Consider the following 22,675-nt stretch of genomic DNA (forward strand, 5'->3'; position numbering starts at 1 on the left):
GTCTTTTATCATTATTTTAGTGGGGTGCATACACGGTGAAGACTGTTTTGTTTCCCTGCATAAACTAAAATCGGATCCCAGGGTTTAAAACAACCTGTTGAGCACAACAGGTAAGACGTGATGACGGTGCGTGACGCAAAACGCGTTCCAGCGCAGCACCTGTGGGACGCGCGTAAACAGTGCGTTTCATTAGCAGCTGGAGCGGCGATATGAAGACCAGGGTTCAAGGTTTTAGGTGGAAACTGCGCTTAAAGAGGCACAAGGTAAGGATGGCAGCAAAATTAATTAATTAATTAATTAATTAAACTAGTGTGGACGGATCAGGGAGAGCCGCGAACGCACCCTGAACCCAGTTTAGTGTCGATGCTTCTCCATCGGGTTGGACAACTCACCCATTTGTTTGATTGACTTCATCTGTAATTGACATTGTACATCCTGAACACTGTTAACCCGCTTTTGACCTTCATTTCACGCGTTTTCAAATAAAAGACACTAAGTATCAGACCTAACGCGCGTTACTCTGTGTCCACATCGCTTGCTGCTCGTGGCGCACTGCTGAACTTATTGTAGTCCAAAAAGAAGTTTTCATGCAGTATTAGAGATTAGCCCGACGAGCTGAGAGTGACGTTTCCAATAGGATTCATGCTTTCCCCTGTCTGTTTATAACATGTCATAAATGAAGCGTGAATTCAAGTGTTCAAATCACTCTGAACACTCACATAGTTGACGCTTGCGAATTGAGCCAATAACACGACCTCTGCACCGGCTGCGTCACTGGGAATGGGCAAAGATACATACAGCTGGATCTAGACTGAACCTCATGGTGTTTTCGGGAATTGAAGACATGTTTTGAGTTGTTCTCAGATACCAATCAACTATTTTATTAATGGAGTCACAGGAAAAAACAAATATTTCAGGCAATTGTGAAGGAAATTGGGATGAACATGTTTTTAATAATTTGAACTCCTTATATCAAGCAGTTAATTGGGAAGTCATCTGGCATCACTAATTGAAATATTGATTAGTTACAGCCCTATAAGCAGCAATATAACAGGAACAGGCATCAGATCAAAGATCTGATGATATGCCTCTCTACTGAGGAATTGTCCAGGGTGCTTCTCCTACAACTTACACACTTATGTTTACAGTAATACTGCCCAAAGCACCGGAACAAGAATACAAGTCAGGCTCACTGAGCCAAGGGGAGGGGTGCACGTCTGGTTGACACCTACTGCTAAAAGTCAGTGCTTTATCACTGTGAGTTTAAAGCATCTTCAGATAGAGAGAAGCTGATAACAAAATACTCTTGACTTTTTTTTTTTAGCAGTGTACTTCAGTTGCCTCTCTGACAGCAGACGTGCTCACATTTTATCACATACTCTCATAATATTCAGTCCAGCATACTAAGGGGACATGTAACAAATCATATTTTACCTGCACACATATAAATGCAGGTTAAAACCTGTTTTCACACTTTCGCTCCTGTGTCCTGTCCTGTGCTGATCCCAGAGTTGATAAATGCAATGATGTATCATGGGCCATAGCACACAGTAGTTTAGTAGAAGTTCGTCTTCACCAGATTCATCTTCTTTGCTGATTAAGAAGTTTTAGTTGGTGTTACAGCTGTGATGGGGGCACAACCCCAGGTTGGGTCTACTGGGTGTTGTTTCACTGGTTGAATGTCAAGTTTTCACCATCTCTTCGGCCTTACTCTGCTGAGGGGTGGGCCTATCAAAATGTAGGAGTGTACTCCTACACTGCACTAGAGTGATTAAGAATGGATGAACTTCCACCTAAAGTTGTTTTAATCCAAATGATATTTCACGTGTTTTTTATTTTATTACTCAAAGCCTACTACTGGCAAACACGGCGGTCAGCGCTTTGGCAGGCCACCAAATTAAGTGAAGGCACTCTTGGTGCTGTGGCGCTGGAAGCAGAGTTGGTAAGGGTCAATGGCAATGACCAGTGCCTCATTAGACAAATTAATCTGCATCCACAATGTCATTTTTGGCACTAAGTGAAAGTAAATAAGAGAAAAACAGCTTCTGTCCTTTAGTTCAGACCAGACCAGATGGAATTCCTGATGGAAAGATGGAAAGACTTTATTCATTATATTAGAATAATATATGTAATTTAAAATGGTCAGTGTAAAATCAAATCCACATTGTGGACTGTTTTTGCCCTGTATTTCACCTTGTACTGAAGAAAACAATAGCATTGAAACCACAGCCAGCATATCATATAATATCTCTTATCTTTCTTAAGTGTATCTTGATCTTGATATAAACTCTATGAAAAAGACAGTGTGGACAAGAACAGTCAATTAAAATCCGTCATCAAAATGAGGGAATGAATGCAGTAGTTTGTGGTATAAACTATCCCAGTAAAAGATCTGCAACATATCTGGCTATCAGTCAGTTCCACTTTAAAAACTCTTTTTTACAGTTATGTGAGGCTTTATTATTAAACCCTCAAAATACTTCAGGCATTTACCCTACACTAGTCTAATTAGCATTTGCATCGACTGATATCGAAAGAATGTGTTCTTTTATAGCCTGTGAGTTATTTCTGGCGCTCTCATGCTGCCAGGGTTTTCTAGTCCTTATATCAATCCACAGTTGAAACATTTGTCTACTTCCGTGTCCTACTGCTCTCTCCTTTTCAAGATCAACTGCAAGAAACTAATTCTAATACACTACTGGTTTCACCTCGTATATAATCTGTGTAAGATTAACTCATGACCCTTTATCATTCTGAGATGCAACATGGCACTCTATTCTTATCCTTCTTTGAATGGAACGGTTTGACCAGCTTACAATACTTTTCAAAGTAAGCAAGGTATCCTTGTGTTAATGTAATGAGGTGGTGCTGTATCCTATGCTGCTTGTTATTATGTATCTCCTGTAGCCTGTCCTCCCCTGGTCAGACTCTGTTACACATTACCTTTTTACAAAGATGTTATCATCCCATCCACCCCCCACATGGAGCCTGTCTCTGAATGACATAGCCCTCAGCACAACCAATCTGTTATGCTGCCTCCTTTGTGCAAGTTTAAAGTGCAGTTTGGATCCCTGTGCAAAGTCCAGGACAAAAGAACAGTTGGTTTTATAGTGCTGGCGGCCCTCCCGTACTCATTACTTAGCTGAAGACACTCACTTTGTTTAAGCGTGCTTTGTGTGCACATTTGCCACCTTCTAGGTTGCAAAGTGAACTATTTCAAAAAGAAAAACAAAAGAAGGGAAATTAAAGCAACAACACCAACAAAGACTTGAGGAGGCTGAACAAATTAGTGACTGTTTAGGGTGCGATTATGCAAAAATATCTTTATTGTGGTGGATCATGTTTGGGTAGGAGGGATCATTTTGCCCCAGTGGGTCACCCTCGTGGGCAGCAGATGAGCCAGAAAGACGTGTGTGTGTGTGTGTGTGTGAGTGTGTGTGCGCACTGCTGAGTTGTGAGCAGAGGAGCTCCACCAGCCAGCTTGCTCTAACTGTGCTCTGCATACACTCCAGTCCAACAGCTTGTCTCTTCTCTCCGCTCCAGACGATGCCTTGGATTTAGCCGGCCCACATGAGTGATATGAATAACACACTGGACGAAATACACACTTCTGGTCGCCTTGGAGAGAAAGCAGAGATTTTTCAGAGTGGCAAGGGTAATGTGAGTGCCTTTCCCAACCCAGCACTCATCTCACTGCAAGCTCCTTTACTAGCACCAAATGCCCAGAAGACGGGGGCCACACTCTGCAAAGGGAACAGGTAAGATGAACTTTTCTTTAAACTTGCCATAAATGACACCAGCCTGTAAATCAGAAAAAAAAAATCACTTACACTGCAACTGTTTTCTACTTTGAACTCCAGTTCACTCTTTGTATTTGCAGGAGTGAGACACAAGTCGATTTGAAATCTGTATTGTGGACTTTGCACTTGTAAACACAGTTGGCTTGACCCAAACACAGCTGTCAATGCAGCGTAATGTATTATTCCAACAGTGCAGTTAAAGACCTGGAATCAAATCAAGCACCTGTTAGTTTGTGGGGGATAATTAGTAACTCGGTTACTGCTGCGTTTACAGAGCAGAAAGTGTCAGTCGGAGAACAGCACACTAAACCGTGGCCCTCACGTCTGCAAGTAACGACATCTGAGTCTTTCTCACCTTATCAAGATGGTAATAGAATATAGTGTTTTACACAATCTGTACGTTTGGTTTTAGTTTCTGACGCGCGCAAGTGAACAGATTGGAAGGACTTGAAGCAGAGTACTGAAAAGAATAAAACATCCATACTGTAGTTTCTGCCACTCACAGATTGTAATGAGGAATCCCCAAGCGGTTGTAAAACGTGACAGGAAAATGTAATCATCTGAGGTTAAGATAAAGCATCTGTTTTTCTGCATAATATTTTCTGACTGTCCGTGTTAACTACTGTAACCTATTTCATAGTGGTGATCAGCAGCTGCTGACATGTGGGCTATATTATTTGTCTGTTGGTGCCTGGGGTGTGTGTCATGTGGTAGTTAAGAGCACAAAGGGTCGAAGCACAGACACCATGTGTTTTTGTCAAATCTGTGAGTTTGCTTATCACCTGTTCCAGTTAGGCTCCTTATTCCTGGAAATGGGACACAAGCACCAGAGGAACCCGTAATATGTTGTAACAGCTCTAAGCTGCAGGTTTGCCAAATCAGCCTAGCATAAAGTTTAATACATCATTACATCATTACAATGTACAGGCAAAATAGGGAGACAACTGGTCTATTGTTTGTATTAAATCTTTTTGAAGCCTGGTTCTGCGCTGAAATGTTTCCATGAGCTTCGTACAGTATCACATAAACTGTATATTCTAGATCTGCTTGACCCAAGACTCCACTAACACTGCTCTATAAATGTACAATATTATAGTGAGTGTTATTGAACCCCGAGACGACCATATCATAAAGATGTTGTAGTCTATGTGACTAATATGTGAACATTATTTACTCTAAATTGTCCAAGTATTGAGCTTGATATTCAGGGTACTTTAAAAATAATTTGAAATCAAATCTGAAAAATACTTATTACAACTGTTTATAATTCAGCATCTATTTGTTTCTCTCAGTGATTTATTTTTATTTCCCTTGTCCTTCAGGAGTGATAAACAGGGAGTGGAGTTATTCTCTTCTCCTGTTCCCAACCCTTTTCCTGACCCTTTACCCCCAACCCTCTACCCCGTCGTCTCTGAATGTTTATTACCATGGACAAAACGTAGTGCAAATCAGGTGAGTGTTTCATTTACAGTACTAAGGGTTATTTGTGAAATCTTAATTGTATTGAAAATGAGAATCTCTGAAACATTTTCCATACTTTATCCCATGCAGTAAAGTCATGTGAACCTTGCCAAAAACCACCGCAGGACATATTTAGGTTAAAATAAATGCATAGCTACATGGTGTTTGACTTGTGATTTGTCTAAAACCTCAGGATAACAAAGAGAAAATACTGTCTGCACGCTAAGACAATCAAACACAGTCACTGTTGTTACTGCATTACTGTACGATGGCCACAAAATAACATGAAATAGGCAACACATAGGATGTGTGATGCTATTTGTAGATGGTGACCTTTGGTCATCGTTTCTGCATCAGCTGACTGCTCACTAAGCCCATCCCTCTTTGTTACTGCTGGTGCGCCTGTCAGGCTTCCTAAGTTTGCTCATCACATTGTAGTTCACAATAACAATACTAGATTTACCATTTGTAATGTCTGTTACCTTTGGAAACAGTGTCTCCTTAATTTCACAGGAGACAGAGGTTTTGTCAATTGAAATCAAAACTGTTGCTTGATGATATAATTAGCTGTAACAGTACAGTAGCTAAGTAATCAAACCTTAACTGACAAAAATATATGAGACGTGTCACTGCAAATTCTTTAGATACTGAGTACAGCTCTCATAACTGTTCTACATCTACCTTTTTTTATCAATGAGTGCAAGTCAGGAGGAAACCTTTTAGTATGTGCAGCAGAAAAATGTTTAAATTGACCTTGTGATAGGTACTTGATTGTACAAAACCCACAAATTTAGTCAAATTCTAACGAGACACATCCATTATGTTGGAAAGCTAACAATTATAGGTCTGCTTCAAAATTGCATGTCTTACAAAATGCACTTTGTCTATACATTTTTCCACTGCTGGTAAATTAGTCTGGTTTGTCCACCACTACTTATTTCCTGCATGTGGATTCCTATAATAATATAATGTATGTTGGACTGTGTGTTGGTGTATGTGTATTTATGTCTGCTCGTGTAGCAGCAGGAGGCAGCTCAAAGCAATGACTCATAGGAAAGGTTTGAAATTATAGAACTTAGCTGTTACCAGTCACTCTCAGCAGTATTACAGTGCCCTGTGTTCATGTGTTGCTTTCACACTGAGATAAAAAATTACACAAAGCATGGATTTAGCATTTTCTTTAATAGTGTGAGAATAATCCTCAATTTTATCGGTGTCGGAGCAAAATGACACTCAGTTTGGCCTCACTCTGCAACAGCCTGACTTTCCTCTTATCAAATCTTTATGTGATCCTAACTGTATGCACAGCATCTCGATGATGAGGCCTCTGCCCACACCTCATGGGCCGGGCAGCTTCTTATTTAGCCTTTCCATAAGGGACATGGGGAAGACAAAGGGAGTGTGTCAAACTGAGCAGCTGTTTTTGTTTCGCAGTCCTCGTGTCACTGGGTTATGGCCTGTGTTCAGAGGCACTTGAGAAACCAGTGACATCATCAGTGCAAATGTGCAGCTCTCATCACTCAGCCACCCTTTGAACTTTTCTATAATAGGAAAATTGTCTATTGAGCTTCCAAGTGTGACTTATGTGGAAGCAGTTATAACATTAGTTACAATTCTAAAATAAAATAATAATCCTCTATTAGAGACCGATTTAGAATAGAAAATAAGCAGTTTAGGAAAATGAGAGCGACGTCTGTTGTAGGTTAGTGTCTAGCTTGTGATGGGTTAGTTTTACTGCAGTTGGCGTGAATGGCTGAATTGTGGCAATACCATCAAGACATGACAGCCACATTATTTCAAGGAAACACAGAGATTTGCTGCCAGTACAATAGCCTCTAGAGAAATTCAGCGTGTAGTCAGTGTGTAGCCAGGTGAACTTGTACAGCACCATGCAGAACAAAACCACTCACTCGTTCGGATTAGATGATTACTATGTGTTCTATAATATACTGTACCTCAAGTTGTTTGAGAGATTACTTTGTGAAATAAAATCCTCCTGCTGTTTTTAGTTTGACCTCAGGAAAGGTGCCCACTGAATGCCCAGGGTCCAGCTTCTGGTGTCAGCTTAGCCACAGCACCACATCACTGCACACATGGTGATGCTGTAAATATTTGCAGTATTGATTTACCTTTTCATATATCGTGTTTGTCATTTGTGGACAGCCTCATTTTGACGATGGCAGTAAGAGCTGGCTTGAAGTGGCTAACAACGTGGAAGAACTGGTACAGAACGTTTTCACAATACATTGGCAAAACAAACAGTTTTTGGGCAAGTCCAAGTAACATAGGCTCCACTCTCCAGGAATATAGTGGGAATACAGTCCGTCATGCTTGGACTCCTACCAGACACCAGAAGCACACAGACAATCTGCATCCAGACGGTGTTGAGTGTTCAGTTCAGCCATATGACTCAGAGGAAATGCCTTCCCGTTTGGAGATTTTATTTTAGATGCAACATGCACCGTGTCTGAGTTCTTCATTCTAAGTTTCAGCCTCTACTCTATAGCAAATGTTAGAGGGTCCTCAGGGTCACATTCAAAGATATAAACCTACAAAATCTAGATATGTTCTCACTATTCAGCTCCTTAAACGTTTATCAGAATGTCGCTCCTGGATATAACAGAGATATTTATTCTACAGTGTATTTACTGTTCCTGAACTGTCTTGATTAACGGCAGTGTGCACATTGCCATAACCTGTGTTACTGAAATTGTTGGCTACATATAAGCTATGTTGTATTGTTTTATGCCTTAACTGCAGTGTGTGGAATGATGCAAGCAAATGCAGGTCTTGTTTAATTAAGGTCTTGTTTAAATAGTAGCATGCAGGGGTTGAACTGTTAGAGAAGTGTGATATGAATAGGTGTGTTCACTTTACCATGTCAAACACAACGAGCACCCCTCTCTCTCTCTCTCTCTCTCTCTCTCTCAAACACACTAGACAGTGCTAAATGCAAATATGGAGTTATTTGGATATTTTAATTCTTATTCAGTTCTGGGTGAATGCTAACCTGGTTATTTGTGTATAACACGGTTACTAATACTACTAGCAATGTCAGACAATGTGCCCATAGTCAGTCAGGTTGTGCAAACCTGCCCTGCACCCTTCTCTCTAGGCAGAGCATGTCTGAGTGTAGCAGAGCACAAGCTTGAAGGAGCAGAGTGAATTGACTCATACAAGCACTAGCTTACGTTGTAATTTGTAGCTTTATTGTTGGGGTTTTGACACAAAGTTTTATTATGTGCTTCGGTGTGTGCCTCCTGGTTGTTATATTTGCATGTGTTACAGTAATAGTAACTATTTTTTATCATCCAACAAAATTCACAGGATGCAAAATTTAAATTCTGAGGACAAGAAGTGTTTTGCAGATAATTTTGTTATGCTGCTGTATCATTGTGCTGCAAGATGGAAACTTGTATGTATCTCTGGTTGTTTTTAAAGAGGTATACTCCCCTGTCTACAGATGGGTCTGCACTTTACCTGCACATATGAATACCACTGCACCTCTGGCTTCTGTCTTTTTGCTCTTATTACACAGTTTTTGGAGGTGGGGGTCGTGATTGAATGAACTGCGGTCAAGGACAATGTGGAGCTGGAGCTGGGTTTGTTATGAGAGTTGAGGAGACTGTGTTATCGTTCTGGCTCCATTAATTCCAGTTCATTTTAGCCGTGTGATAACTAGCAGCGTCTGTTTGTCTGTGCTCTCCCGAGTCAGTGTGCTGTGTTTTCAGATAATGATGAAGCCTGCTGTGGGAGGTTCTTCTTTTTCTGTCCTTTCTCATGAGTTGAAAGAGAGGACAAACTCCCACATTCTGTCCTGTGAAATTAGATATAATTACATACATTATACTTTATATGTCTATAAGGGAAGGACATGAATGGAATGTAGATGGACACTTTTTTAAAGTTGTTATTTTGCAGCAGATATACAGTATTTCACAATATAGCTGCTTTATCTCCCTGGGATACACTTTCAGCAAAATTATAAAATATTCACATTCAGACAGGTCTCTCACTCTAACTATATTAACATATCTAACACATATATTATGATAAATCTGTATCTATTATCTTAAATTGGATCAAATATACAATATTCGGGTCAAATGCATCTGTGTGTATGTGTGTGGTATTCATGGCCTTGAAGTAGTTCAACCCAGAATTATCAGAGGATGTTTTGTCTCTGTTGGTGACAGTATTTCACCTCTGTCAATTTTTCATCATTTGCAGACGATTCATAAAAACAAAGCACAGTTGTGTAGTGTGTACCAGTTAAGCATGACACTACTGTTTAGCTTTATCATCATACAATAGATACAGTAAAGTATGTCATGTGTACATATGAAATAAAAACGTTTAAAAGTCCAGTCATCACCTGGTCTTCTGTTAGAAACTGACAGAAATGAATTACTCCCTGCCTTATCAACCTGCATGCAGTCCTGGTTGTTCCTTATGCAAGGTTGAGAACTAAAAGGAGACTCCACTAGTATGGAATGACCTACATGTGAATCTCAGACCTATAAAGTTTGTCAAGTTAAATATATATATTTTTAATTAGCTTTTAAAATTCTCTTTTTGCATTCATGTTTCTAAAAGCATTTGTTTTAATGTTGTTTTGGATTAAGAACAATACAATATGCTACGTGATTTTAAAACTGTATTTTATAACTAGATTGCTATGATTATTTTCTATTATGTTGCTCAACACTTGTGAAATTTTTTATGAATTTTAAGCATTGTTTTTTTTTTGTGAACTGTATTCGGAGACTATAAATAGCTTGTGTGGAGTCTGGCTACAAAGTCAGCAAAAACAATCCCAAACATGTACTTTCTAGGAAATCTTCCTCTTCTTTGCTGTCATTTTTTTATGATCCCTCGGCAGAATTTCTTACTTTGATCGAACTATTTTTGATTTCTCCGGCCTTGGGCTGCATATTTTGACTCTGTTCACCATGAGAAAAAAAGTGTTGTTTTTTTTTTTTTTCACTTTCAGTTTTGTTTGTTGGAAGCGCCTTTCTAAAAGGAGAGAAAAGGAAAAACCTTTTACATTACCAAGGACATAGGAGGAGTTTGTGTTGTGGGGAGGCAGCATGATTTAGTTTCTCACACTTTCATTGTGGTGGAACTTACTGTAACAGTTTTTTTACTTTTTCCGATAGGGTTACTAAATTGAAGACACTCTTTTGTATTAAATACGTTATTATTTATTATTACGAGCAGCAAAAGCTGTACCTGATCCTTATTTTCTATGACTATGTACGGATATTTTCCACATAGTTAATCGTGCACCTAAGGCAGAAGCATGAATTTCCATGCGAGACGAGTCACCTTGCCTGCCATCACACCACTTTGTCTGCAAAACCGGGTAGGAAGGACTTTCTCTCATAAACATTAATATTTTTTTCTTCTTTATTAGCGAAGTGCTGCTTTCTATTCCTGGTCTAAGCTGAAGCTGTTTTTTCAGATGTCACTGGATGAGATCCAGCCTCACATGAGCACTTTGCTCTGTGTAAAACCTTGCAAACCTTTTATCTTTATATGTTTTTGCTGTATGCAACAGTTTGCCTGTTCTATTATGTCCTGTTAAAACTGACATGGTGGTTTACATGGGGTGCACTGAGCAGTGCCAATCCAGTCCACTAGACATTTTACACTAGTAACCCTTTCAGCAACCCAACTGTAATTGTGAACGTCTAAGTAACAACTAGTTTTCCAGCACGCTTATCAGTGTAGCTTGATAACATTTGTCTGTTGTTGTAATTCATTTTCTTATTGGTGAATGTTTTATAAAGCAAATAGTTTTAGGTTATTGTTTTGTATTTACAAGTTATTCAATTCTCCTTCAGCACTCAGAGTACTGGTTACTTACTGTAGTTAATGCTTACTAGCCACCAAGTACAACCCAACAGTAATACAGTAGACTGTGCAACAGCTAACCTGTAAGTACCACATGTATGGCCATCAGAGATTACAGTTTTATTACAGGGATTAGCTAGGAGGATATTTCTCAGTGGTTTTCTAAAATAGACAAGCCTGGAGGCCACCTCCTCACCACCACTCAGTGAGAGCTACAGCTGTGCAAGTTTAGTTCAAGGTTAAATCATAGTAGTCTAATTGGGAAAATGGCTCACATCGTCCTGTCCTTGAGATAAGATGGCCTAATAGAGGAGTTTATGTTCAACAAAACTATATATAGTCCTGCATACTCATGTCTGGTTTTACTCTGTCTTGTCTAGACTTTTTATGCTATTACTGTAGCAACAGAGCCTGATGGATAAATTGATGATATCGCTGGTCAAAATTAAGGTTTATAGCAGTAAACTGTATGTATGCACTGCTGAGCAAAGATATAGTATTAGACAGGAAAGAACATTTGGTTCTCATAGTTGACATGATGCAGGAATACAGCTGGAGCAGAGCATCTCTGAAATAACATGGCTTGTGGGGTGCAGGTGGACATGAATGCTTAACAGGTTACATTTAGATCAGGGCTACTTGATGATGAATGCGGCTCTTTGTTCATTGATAGCAGACATCAGCATTTTACACAGCATTCGCCTCTCTTGGCCATTCATTAGAAACTCTTAAACAATGATTAACAGTGCTACCAACTGTACTTGTTGTTTTCAATTATCTGCTGTGAAACAGTGACGTAAATGATATAACAATTTGGTAAGACAGAGCAATTATACTGAGGATTATTTTACCCATCTGTTGATGAAATATAAACTGAAATGTTTCTGGGATTTAATTTGTAATAAGTTGTAATTTAATTTGAAAAGAATTTTACTATACTATATATTTAGTTAAAAAACAAGATGCCATTTTATGGCTGCACAGTTGCATCAAATGGAAAATTCTAGACACCTTATATAGTATAGTATAGTATAATTTTATGCATCTTGGTATACGGCATGTAGGGATTTTTTTATCTAATCTAGTATGTTGCTCACACTACATTCATAAGTGAATGGAAATTAACTTGTAGAACAAAGTCTATTCCTTCTCATACTGTGCCACCAATTTGATGCCTTAGGTCAAACACACAAATGTTGTTACATTTGGATAATTATCTAAATGTAACAACAAAAAAAGAAATCACAGTAACTATGGTGACAGCATTGATGGGAAACTGGTTTGCTGGTTTTCTATCCATTTTCTAAATGTTTGCAGACACAATGAACATCTAGCACCATGTAGAAATTTTACAATTCTATATTCTAGTAAAAATATTATATAACTTTAAGCTGAGTTTATAATATCCTGTTCAGTTTGTTGAAGGTCTACGGCAGGAAGCCAGCGCAACAGCATGATTCTAAGCTATGCAAAATACTGCAATATATATAGTTTCAGCTCAGCTGTGCTAAGTCATGCACATGTGAAGCACCAATCCAATGCTAATGCACTAAAAAGGTTTTCCCACCTTCTGACAAACTCTGTCCCTGGTGCAAAGGTGACACCCGGATGATTTGATTTGGCATCTGGATTCTCTGTGAGCCATTTCCTAAAGCAAGTCAGCTGAAGCTCTTTTGTTTATATTGGTCAGTCTGAGATACAACTTTTTTTTTTGGCAATACTACCATAAAGTACAGTATCCTGAAGTGTCCTCTTAACTGTTGTGTTCTGCATTAGGGCCTCCCACTCCTTTCCTGCCCCTGTTAGAGCCAGTTTGTGCTGCTCTCTGAAGGGAGTAGTTAACAGCACGATAAGACATTTTGGGTTTCCTCTGAATTTCTAGCACTGAGTAGTCTTCAATGCTAAAGACAAAAATAGACTGACAGGTCTCTAATGAAAGTTCTTTCTTTCTGGCTATTGGTACCTATTGGAACATGTAAATAAACACTGCTGATGTTGATTTATACATGATTGCCATGCTCCCTTGTTCCCCTGTATACAACTGTTCTCAGCTGAGCAACACAAATGCAAAAGGGTTTTCTAAGAATCAACTAGCCTTATAAAATGATTAACTTGAATTAGCAGCCATACCAGAGATTGATGCAGAGGACTGACAATTGCTAATAATAGGCCTCCATGCAAAAATGTTGATCGTTCTTTAAACATGATCTGATTTGTTTACATTTTTTTGTGAAATGGATAAAATTGTGAATTGCATGAAAATGTATTTAAACAGCCAAGTTCAGCTGTTTCTGTTATTGCCCCTGATTCTAAATAATTTACCTAAAAGGGTTGCAGTGTTTTATACAGTATATTTAATGCTGAGTATTGTGCTTAATGCAGACCTTTGTGTTTTGTTAGGTTTGTAAGGCTCCACGTGGGCTAATTAAACACTAGATTTTTTTCACACAGAGCTGATGTCATAGCTGAAGGCTCCTATTTGCTGATAGTTCATTGAGGGCTGAAACTTCAGCGCTATTGGAGCGCTCTGACTTCCTTTTATTGCCACAAAAACAGTCAGGCTTGTCAACTACCATGAGACCTTGTTGAGAGAAAAGCGACTCTTTTGCTCTGCCTCCCTCCCTGCCCTCCCCTTCTATGTACCCGCCTCTGTCAACTTTAGGCTGAGTTGACCCAACTAGCATTACGTTTAACCAGGACCTTTGTAATTACCCTCTGGCTCTTGCAGAGCATTATGCTTAGAGCTCTGCTTGCCATGGGTGTGTGAATGTGAATGAAAAGGGAGTTGGAGCCTTGTGACTCTTTCTTTCTCTCTCTCTCTCGCTCTGTACAGCCATTAGTGAATGAGCAGATTGCTTCCTGGCTTTCTTACCTCTTTGTGGTGGGGAAAGGCAGCAGGTGATTTGGCATCGTGCCTCGACGTTACAGATATGTGGGGTCAGGAAAGTGCTGCGCTAAGTTTTGTCTAATTGCGTCCTTTCAGCTCCACTGCAGCACAGAACAAGGGATAGAGAAAGAGAAGGAGAGAGAGAGACTCGCTGCCTCCCAGCTGACACTCACTGTGCTGTCTCATGCGAGTTTTTGTTTCTTGCAAAAGCTGGATTTTTGCAATGCTGTGTACTCAGCCATGTATAGGCTACAGTGCTTGTCCAAACTCAGAACTCTGCTTGGCTCCAAACAAGGGGGTAAGTTACTTTTTGAGATGGAAGTGTTTGATATTTAAGTGTGGTATTACAAGACTACTGCACAGTTTTCTTCTTCTCATTATTATTATTATCTAATACATTTACATCCTTGAACATGTTTTCCATATTGTTCTTTGCTTTGTATGGTTTTCATCATCTGTGGTCTTTCATCTGAATATTTTATCTCTGCAGTTGAAGACATGGACTATTGCTGTATGTGATGATAAATACCCATTACTGCTCGTACATCTTAAAGATGTTGGTTCATTAGGTGGTTCTGTTGCAGGTAATCAAAGTGTACAATGAAGATAACACCAGCAGAGCAGTAGAGGTTCCCAGTGACATCACTGCCCGGGACGTATGCCAGCTGTTTGTTTTGAAGAACCACTGCATTGACGACCACAGCTGGACTCTGTTCGAACACCTGTCCCAATTAGGAATAGGTACGATTTTATTTTCTGTACCTTTTGGCATTTATAGTTTTGAAAGAATGTAAAAATCTCACCATCAATGGTGGTATGCATAGGTTTTCCAGTGAACCTTATTAAAAAGGAAATCCAAATAGTTTTTATTTAATAAATAAGTTAAAACTGAGCAGCTCCAGGAAATCTTTTTATGAGAAATTTGAGAGAGTGACTTCAGGAAACAAATTTGATTTTGACATATTTATAGTGTGCACTAGTATTAGTCATGGCATTGTAATCTTGTTATTCCCGTGGGGGAGGATTTTACTCGAGGTAGTGATGACATGTGTAGTTACTGTATATATACTTAGTACATCTAGCTGCAACTAATGTAGTTTCAGACTGTTTTATGGCGTTGAGTCAACTACATGGTCATTTTGGTGGATTTCCTTTGTTGTCAAATTGTCCTCACTGAGGGTGAACACAGTGATACAAACAATTCACTACAGTTAGAGCTACAGTTAGCTGAATGCTCCAAAGTGATAACACATATCAACTAATTTCAACCACAAATGTACATTATTATCTTTTATTACATTGTATTTGTTTTAGCCTGGTGTGCCTAATAAACTGGTAATGGAGAGTACACGCATGGAACAAAGCACAGCCCTCTGAGCTCTGGTGTTAAATCCTACCTGACGTTGGTACTAATTGTGTCTTTTCCAATGCGAGAGATCAATTATAGATCTCTCTTGCATATAATCTCATAATATAGATAGAACATGGAATGTCATGTCTGTTGGCATTACAGTCGTAAAGAGGTAACACAGTGTGTCCATGAAGATATCACCCTCTGCAGCACATGTGTATTACCCTTCTTGTTCTGTCTGTTTAATCTCTGTTATTAATAGAGATTGCTGTGAAAAGCTACATTTCTAAAGAGCAATATCTTCAGCTTGCATTATAATTAATATTATTTTAAAGCACTACCAGCTATTAAACTAACAGAAATTCTTTGAAAACCATCCAACCAAAACCATTAACTGAGGGGATTATGTTTTATTATACAAACAGCTCACGTTGCATGTATAACTGTTATATAACTCTTTAAGACACTGCTAAATTGTGTCTAAACACAACATCTCACATCTCAAGCTCTTAAGATGTGAGCATATGAATAAATGCTCATATAATGTAAACATGTTTAAACATTTTCAAGAATTATTTCATTATTTCATCAGTCATGTCAATCATAAGTAGTTACACGTTGCCTGATGACCTATTCGCCCTGTTTCACATTGGCGTGTGAACAAAAAAAAGTTTTCCATTAATTTGACAATCATTTTTAGTTCTAGGAAATTATTAAAGCTCATATTGTATTGCTTGACTTGAGGGCCATGTTCTCATGCAGAGGTTACACACTGATATAAGGTTAATAATCAAACTCTGTGCCTTGAAGTTAAGCAACAACTCTTGTCAGAAAAATCTTTGGCAGGGATCATTGCGTTGTGATCTCATGAGGAAAGTTGTGTTTTTTTAACTTTGGTTTGCACTATAGCTGATTCTAGTGATGTCTCCATCTTTTATCCATAGCAGAGAAAAACAGGCCCCAGCTAGAATTCATTTTCTTTTTTCTCACTAGAGAGAATCATTGAAGACCATGAGTCTGTTATGGATGTGATATCAGGCTGGGGTATGGACACAGACAGCCGGCTGTACTTTAGAAAGAATTATGCTAAATATGAATTCTTCAAAAAGCCCCTGGTGAGTTGTTACAAAATGATATATTTGCCATATTCTGTATTAATTTACATGCCATGCACATCAATTCACATTTAGTCTACTTTCTCTTTGAACCAAACCACCTGTCTTTCCACCATTTTGTGCATTGATAGGACTTTTTCCCAGATCACATGGTCTCCATATCCAGTGAAATCAATGGAGTGGTGGATCACTCTCAGCTGATAGAGGTACTGAGCTCATTTTGTTTACGGTGCACTCTCTTTGCCCACGAGTTCCAAGTTTCTCAGCCTTTGTTTAACTGTGTTGTATCCCTCTGAGGATTTACGGCATACACCCATGTATGGACAAACATTTCTCTACCCAACACAGATCTTTCTCAACTCCAGCACTTGTCCAGAGATCCACGGACATCTCCATGCCAAAGAACAAAGCAGGAAGTCTTGGAAGAAGTTCTATTTTATCCTACGGAGGTCGGGGCTTTATTTCTCCAACAAGGGAACTTCCAAGGTCAGTTAAACAAGACTGCTCGTCAACACAATGTAGCATGCAGTTCAGGAAAATAATAAAAGTAGAAGTCCTCTGTGCACCGTGCATTCATGAGTTCATCCTGTATATATCTCACTCTTGTTGTGAGAGAGCAGTGGAACAGGTTGAGCTTGATTTTCCTTAGGTCAGCTGGCATAGCAGCCAGGCAGAAACAGTACTCTCAATGCTACTGAGTACTGACCTAAGGAAAATAAAGCTCAACCTTATACCCAGGCACCAGCTATGCCAACACAACCGCTTTTCAACTGCTTTCATTTCCTGAAACAGTAGACCTTTTGTTGTCGAGTGCAGGAAGACTTTGGTATGGCGCCCACTTTTACTTTTAGCAGGTTTACTGTTCGTCTGTGGTCATGGTCAGACACATTGCTAGTCAGTCAGCACAGACACTAACGGCTGTGGCTTTACTTTAAAGAAGGAAGTGGGAAGGGTTTGTCACATGGAAGCAGAACAATGGATGTCTTTATGCTTTTTCTCTTGGAAATTTATCTTTGGCACAATGTGGCTTTTGATAATGTCTCAACACAGTCCCTATCAATGTCTATGTCTAAATTTATCCTTATCTCTTTTGTTATGTTTATACATTAACCACACCTTGAATTACTGATAAAACATTTTAAATACTTTTATAGATAAATATCATTGTTTAAATCCATGGGCACTAGCTTCCACCTCTGTCCTAAATGTGTTATTATGCTCCTTGTGCCTAAAAGATTAGACTCAAAGCGTGATTTATTTGAAATGTAGTATGGTATTTATCAACAGCATTTTCTAATAGAAAGATTTTCCTTTTTTTTTTTAAGTACATTTCTTTCTTTCTTTCTTTCTTTCTTTCTTTCTTTCTTTCTTTCTTTCTTTCTTTCTTTCTTTCTTCACTTTCTTTCTTTCTTATTTTATTTGTCTGTGTTCTTCCTGTTTGTAATCTTAAAGTAAAGCAGCAAGACTCACATAGTGACTTATGCACCGAGGCAGATCTTACATGTGTTTTCATCCCTCACACACAGCCATATAACAGATGTGCTGTTAGAATGAAAATTAGACCCTCTGTGATTTGGTGCCACTTAAAAAAATAACTTCTACTCTACTTTTGTTCATTGATGTCTTGTCTTTGTTGCACTGTACAGGAACCCAGGCATCTCCAGTTCATTGCTGACTTTAGTGACAGTGATGTCTACTACACCGTCTTGTCATCTAAAAAACTACACGGAGCGCCTACAGATTATGGCTTCTGTGTCAAGGTACCATCTATTTGTAGAAATGCCAGAACTGCACAAAAGGAGCGGGAAGTATTGATTTCTAGCGTGTTGAACTCATTTTGTCATCATGTGTCATTTCTCTCCAGTCCGCAAAGTGTAGTACACCTCGGGACTTGAAGCTGCTTTGTGCAGATGATGAGCAGACCAGGACCTGCTGGATCACAGCCATGCGTTTGTTAAAAGTTGGCTTGCTGTTCACTAACTCTCAGTGATGTCTAAGAGCAGGAATGCTGAGTCAGTGCTAGAGTCAGATTTAGCTCTGGGAGGAGGTCAGGGGAAACTATTGAGTGATGCTGGATTAGCACAGCGTCTCTTGATAGAAGCAGCATGTGTTCATTGTCTGGATATCTGCTGGATACAGTTTAGAGCATTAGTCACCTCTCCTGCTTGTCTATAAATAGTTAACAGTAAAGCATGTGATTTATTTGTGTTCTTTTTCATCATCCACGACAGATCTAGTAAAAGTATTTTAAAGTTAACATGTACAGTAGTAATCATGTGGATGTCATTAAATTACTTTAAGATACTGACATGGTCTGTGTTTCAGTATGGGATGCAACTGTACCAAAACTTCATTCAGCCACACCAGAAACAAAAAGCCTCACCAATGGTAAGCCGAAGCCCTTAATACTTCAGACTTCATGACAAACCCACATTAACATGTAACCTATGGAGCCTCTAAACAAAATAATTGAATTGTTGCAGCTTCAAAGAAATATTTTGGTGTCATAAACCTGTTGGAGACATAACTAAGACATGCTAAAATGTAACAGTGTGCCATTATTGCATAGGACAAATGAGGCACCTTCAGTGTGTCAATGTAGCGTTCTTGTCCCAGAATAGCCTCAGACTCTGCTGGGAGTATCTTTGCGGCAGTGAACACGATCTATTTATGGCGTTTGGACGTGTTTCTGAACGCTATGCTTTCTAAAAATATACGGTGATCAGCTGCTCTCAAATTTAACAACTCATCACCTCTTCTCTGCTGTCAGAGGGTCATATGTGGCCAACAGCTTCGCCAAGAGGATTAGCGAGAAAGATAGTGGACTACATGAATCTGCCAAAAGGAGGCTCAGGCTGCTGAATCTTCCGTGGTCTACAGACAGATTTAGCCTTTAGATGCTACTCTGAGAATAGCTTCATAAGTTCACAATGAAAAGTAAACAAAAGCCAAATTCACACACAATGTTTCTTTAAGTAACGGCTTATAATTCATAATACATATCTCTCCATCACTGGAATTGGGCCAGAGTAGATAAGCGGGACTGGAATGCCTCTATCCTCATAGTAAACACGACGAGCTTTGTTTTAACCACTCTTTTCAATTGCAAGCTTAGTAGGTGGTAGAGGAACAAATGTGGGAATTTAAAAGCTTCTCGTTAATCCTGATAAGAGGAATTTTCTTCAGTGTGCGGAGTGATTTAGAGCCACTCACTACAGTATATGGCAGCTTAAAGGACTAAAATGTCCCCATGTGTCATTCTTTTCAGAGCCACCCTAATCCCTTTTTCAAAGACATTTTCTGTCTGGAATCATCTAGAAATGATGGAAGATGGAGTCATGTTACTCAGACACTAGATGGCAATACAATACCACAAGACGGCAAAAGCCAGGCTACTTTCCACAGTGGATCTCAGCCATAGAGTCTTAGCTATTTAGCTGTTTTGTAATACATATTTTCGTTTTTCCATCTTGTCCATTAATGGAAAATAAAGCAAAATGCGAGGGATGCTTTGCCATACACACACAGGATACAGTCGATCTGAAATAACATCTTGAAAACTTTGTCTTTCAGAGAAGCATCTCAGAGAATTCGCTGGTGGCAATGGACTTTTCTGGCCAAAAGAGCCGAGTGATTGAGAACCCATCCGAGGCACTGTCTGTGGCCGTAGAGGAAGGTCTGTCATGGAGGGTAAGTTAGAGTTTGTGCTTACAACATTTAGCAGCTGTTTCAAATATTGTAAATAAGAAAGACGGGTAAAGTGGAGGTTAGAAAATGATGAAGATTATTAGGTCAACAGCTGTAAACACTTCATAAATGAGATAGCATAACAAGTGAAGAGAAACCGAAGAAATGATGTTTTTAAATTAGTTAAACTAATGATGCAGCTGTAACTCATCTCTCCCTCAGAGGAAAAGCTGCCACCGCCTGAGCGGTCATGGGAGTCCCTCCACATCACAGAGCTCAATGTCAGGTATAGGTTTGCAGGGAAAGTTTTCATTATTTAGATTTTCTGATTTACATAAATGAAATAAACAATTAGTGACATATTGTCTCTCTTCATGCTTCAGCTCTCCACTTGGCTCAGCCGTGGTTCCATGGCAAACTGTCTCGGGATGAAGCTCAGCGTCTAATAACTCAACAGGGTCTTATTGATGGGTAAGCAGCCGTAGTACACACTTCATTATTTAGAATGTGTCAAGGCAAATCTTTGCAGTTCGACATTCAGCAATAACTTTTTGTTTTCAGAGTATTTCTTCTGAGGGACAGCCAAAGTAATCCTAAGACATTTGTACTGTCACTGTGTCACATGCAGAAAATCAAACATTTTCAGATCTTACCTGTGAGTACAATGCACTGTTAGGTTACACAGTTCCACAATGTTTTTTCATTCTTCTTCCAAAAAAAAAACAAAAAAACAAACAAACTTTCAAATAGTCACCTGTACATGTATGCACATGTAGGTGGATGATGAAGGCGAGTTGTACTACAGCTTGGATGATGATCACACACGGTTCACTGACTTGATTCAGTTGGTGGAGTTTTACCAGCTAAACCGAGGGGTGCTTCCCTGCAAGCTCAAGCACCACTGTGCCCGGATCACCCTGTGAGCAAAGGGCCCAAGAGCCCACGTGCACCTTAACTCCAGGGCCTTTCTGGACAAACACTCCCAGTGTTTTTGTGCCTTGAAGATAAAAAAATAAAAAGATACATTAACTCAACTGCCATGTTGACCGAAACCACTTTTATCATCACTGGAGTCTACGTTCGTACTGTGGTTCATGGTCCATCCTTATTTTTCTTCTTTGGAAAAAGCTGAATTTGAAAATAAATTGTAAAATAACTGACCACAGGTGCTGAAGATGAATAATATTATTCAACACGGTAAATCCATTGTCCAAAGTTCAAATCTGATTTGTTCGTTATATTGTAAAGATTTCTGTGTAATACAAACAGCTTGTGATTCCAACATCGTGTTAGCAATGACAGAAAGTTGTTACTCTTGGTAAGTCTGATTCACAGTGGTTGGAATTTCACTTTTATTTGTTTCCTATTTGTTTATTTACTATATCATGCTGGGAACTGTAGTGTACTACACCTCTGTCCTGTTAAATCTAAGTAAAGCTAAGCTATTTTACTTTTTATTGTCATTGCATCTTAAAGTATTCAGGTTTTTTATTCAGAAGATGTTTGTTTGCTATTGTGAGACAAAACCTCTCAGGAAGTGTCACTGTGCACGTCCTGTAAGCTGGACGGCTGTACAGAGTTAAAGAGAGATAATGTACGTGTGGCCTCCCACTGTACTTCCATCTTAAATGTATGATATTAACTGAAATGTCTATATTACATGATATCAGTTGTGAGCTTGCTGTACAGCAAGAGCAGTGAACTATCTCACTGATTTAAGACAAAAGCCAGCTGGAAACTAGAGATACTGCATGACTGATTTTGATATTTGAATATATATAATATAATAGAATTGTACATTGAAATTTAGGTTTTATATATGACAAACATTCAGGTAATACCTTGGGTTGGTTGTATTTTCATGTTATTGCCACTGCTGTGGCTATACAGTGTCAAAATGTATTTTTTTTTTTTTGTTTTGCTTTTTTTTAAACAAATAATGCTTTGACTTTTCAAAACAAAGTTTTGACAATATTGAAATGACCATGTTGTGTTGCTTTCATGTTTTTTAGCTGGGCAATAATGCATTGAACAGTAAATTACATAACATTACTATTAATTTGAATTAATTACTGCCGCGATCACAATTTTCTATCTGCAGAAAACTAGGATGAATACGCAATTTTATTAGGAAACCATTGTCACATTTAAACTCACACTAAGGGAGACGTCATTGTTTATCCATCATGTAATGTATTATTCAGATGTGATGCAGCTGAATGTGCAATATCGTAAATGTGGCACCATAAACTCCATAAGTAAGAACTGGTAAGACAATAGATCACCAGGCAAATGTATTTTAAATGCAATATACTTTATAGTCTTTGTATAGTACAGTATACACTATAGCTCAGTAAATAGGGCATACATGGCAACCAAATAAATAGAACGAGAGATGTGAAATACAACAGCAAAATGAACCGTCTACCTGAGCGATCTCATCAGCACACGGTGGGGTGCTTCTCTGCTCGCAAAGATTTTCCAATGGCATCCAGCACATAGTTAAATTTAGTTGCAC

General features: G+C 38.9%; 1 protein-coding gene across 4 annotated transcripts; it reads left to right on the forward strand.

The window, feature by feature from the left end:
• The first annotated feature begins 144 nt into the window (after positions 1-144).
• grb14 (growth factor receptor-bound protein 14) lies at positions 145-22,675 on the forward strand. Of its 4 annotated transcripts, XM_026375924.1 has the most exons (15): positions 145-263; positions 3,544-3,758; positions 5,123-5,252; positions 14,589-14,745; positions 16,349-16,470; positions 16,602-16,676; positions 16,819-16,956; positions 18,117-18,230; positions 18,335-18,430; positions 18,796-18,858; positions 20,044-20,160; positions 20,380-20,443; positions 20,541-20,628; positions 20,719-20,812; positions 20,934-22,635. In XM_026375924.1, exons 2-15 carry the CDS (start codon positions 3,571-3,573, stop codon positions 21,078-21,080), a joined length of 1,593 nt encoding a protein of 530 aa, XP_026231709.1. In that variant the 5' UTR covers positions 145-263; positions 3,544-3,570; the 3' UTR covers positions 21,081-22,635. The 4 variants fall into 4 exon arrangements, with proteins under 4 accessions (XP_026231709.1, XP_026231708.1, XP_026231711.1 ...); XM_026375923.2 differs by lacking the exon at positions 145-263 and having other exon boundaries at positions 3,152-3,758; positions 20,934-22,658; XM_026375926.1 differs by lacking the exons at positions 145-263; positions 3,544-3,758; positions 5,123-5,252 and adding an exon at positions 10,366-10,626 and having other exon boundaries at positions 20,934-22,675.

Source organism: Anabas testudineus, chromosome 21 (genome assembly GCF_900324465.2).
Source record: "Anabas testudineus chromosome 21, fAnaTes1.2, whole genome shotgun sequence".
NCBI lineage: Eukaryota > Metazoa > Chordata > Actinopteri > Anabantiformes > Anabantidae > Anabas > Anabas testudineus.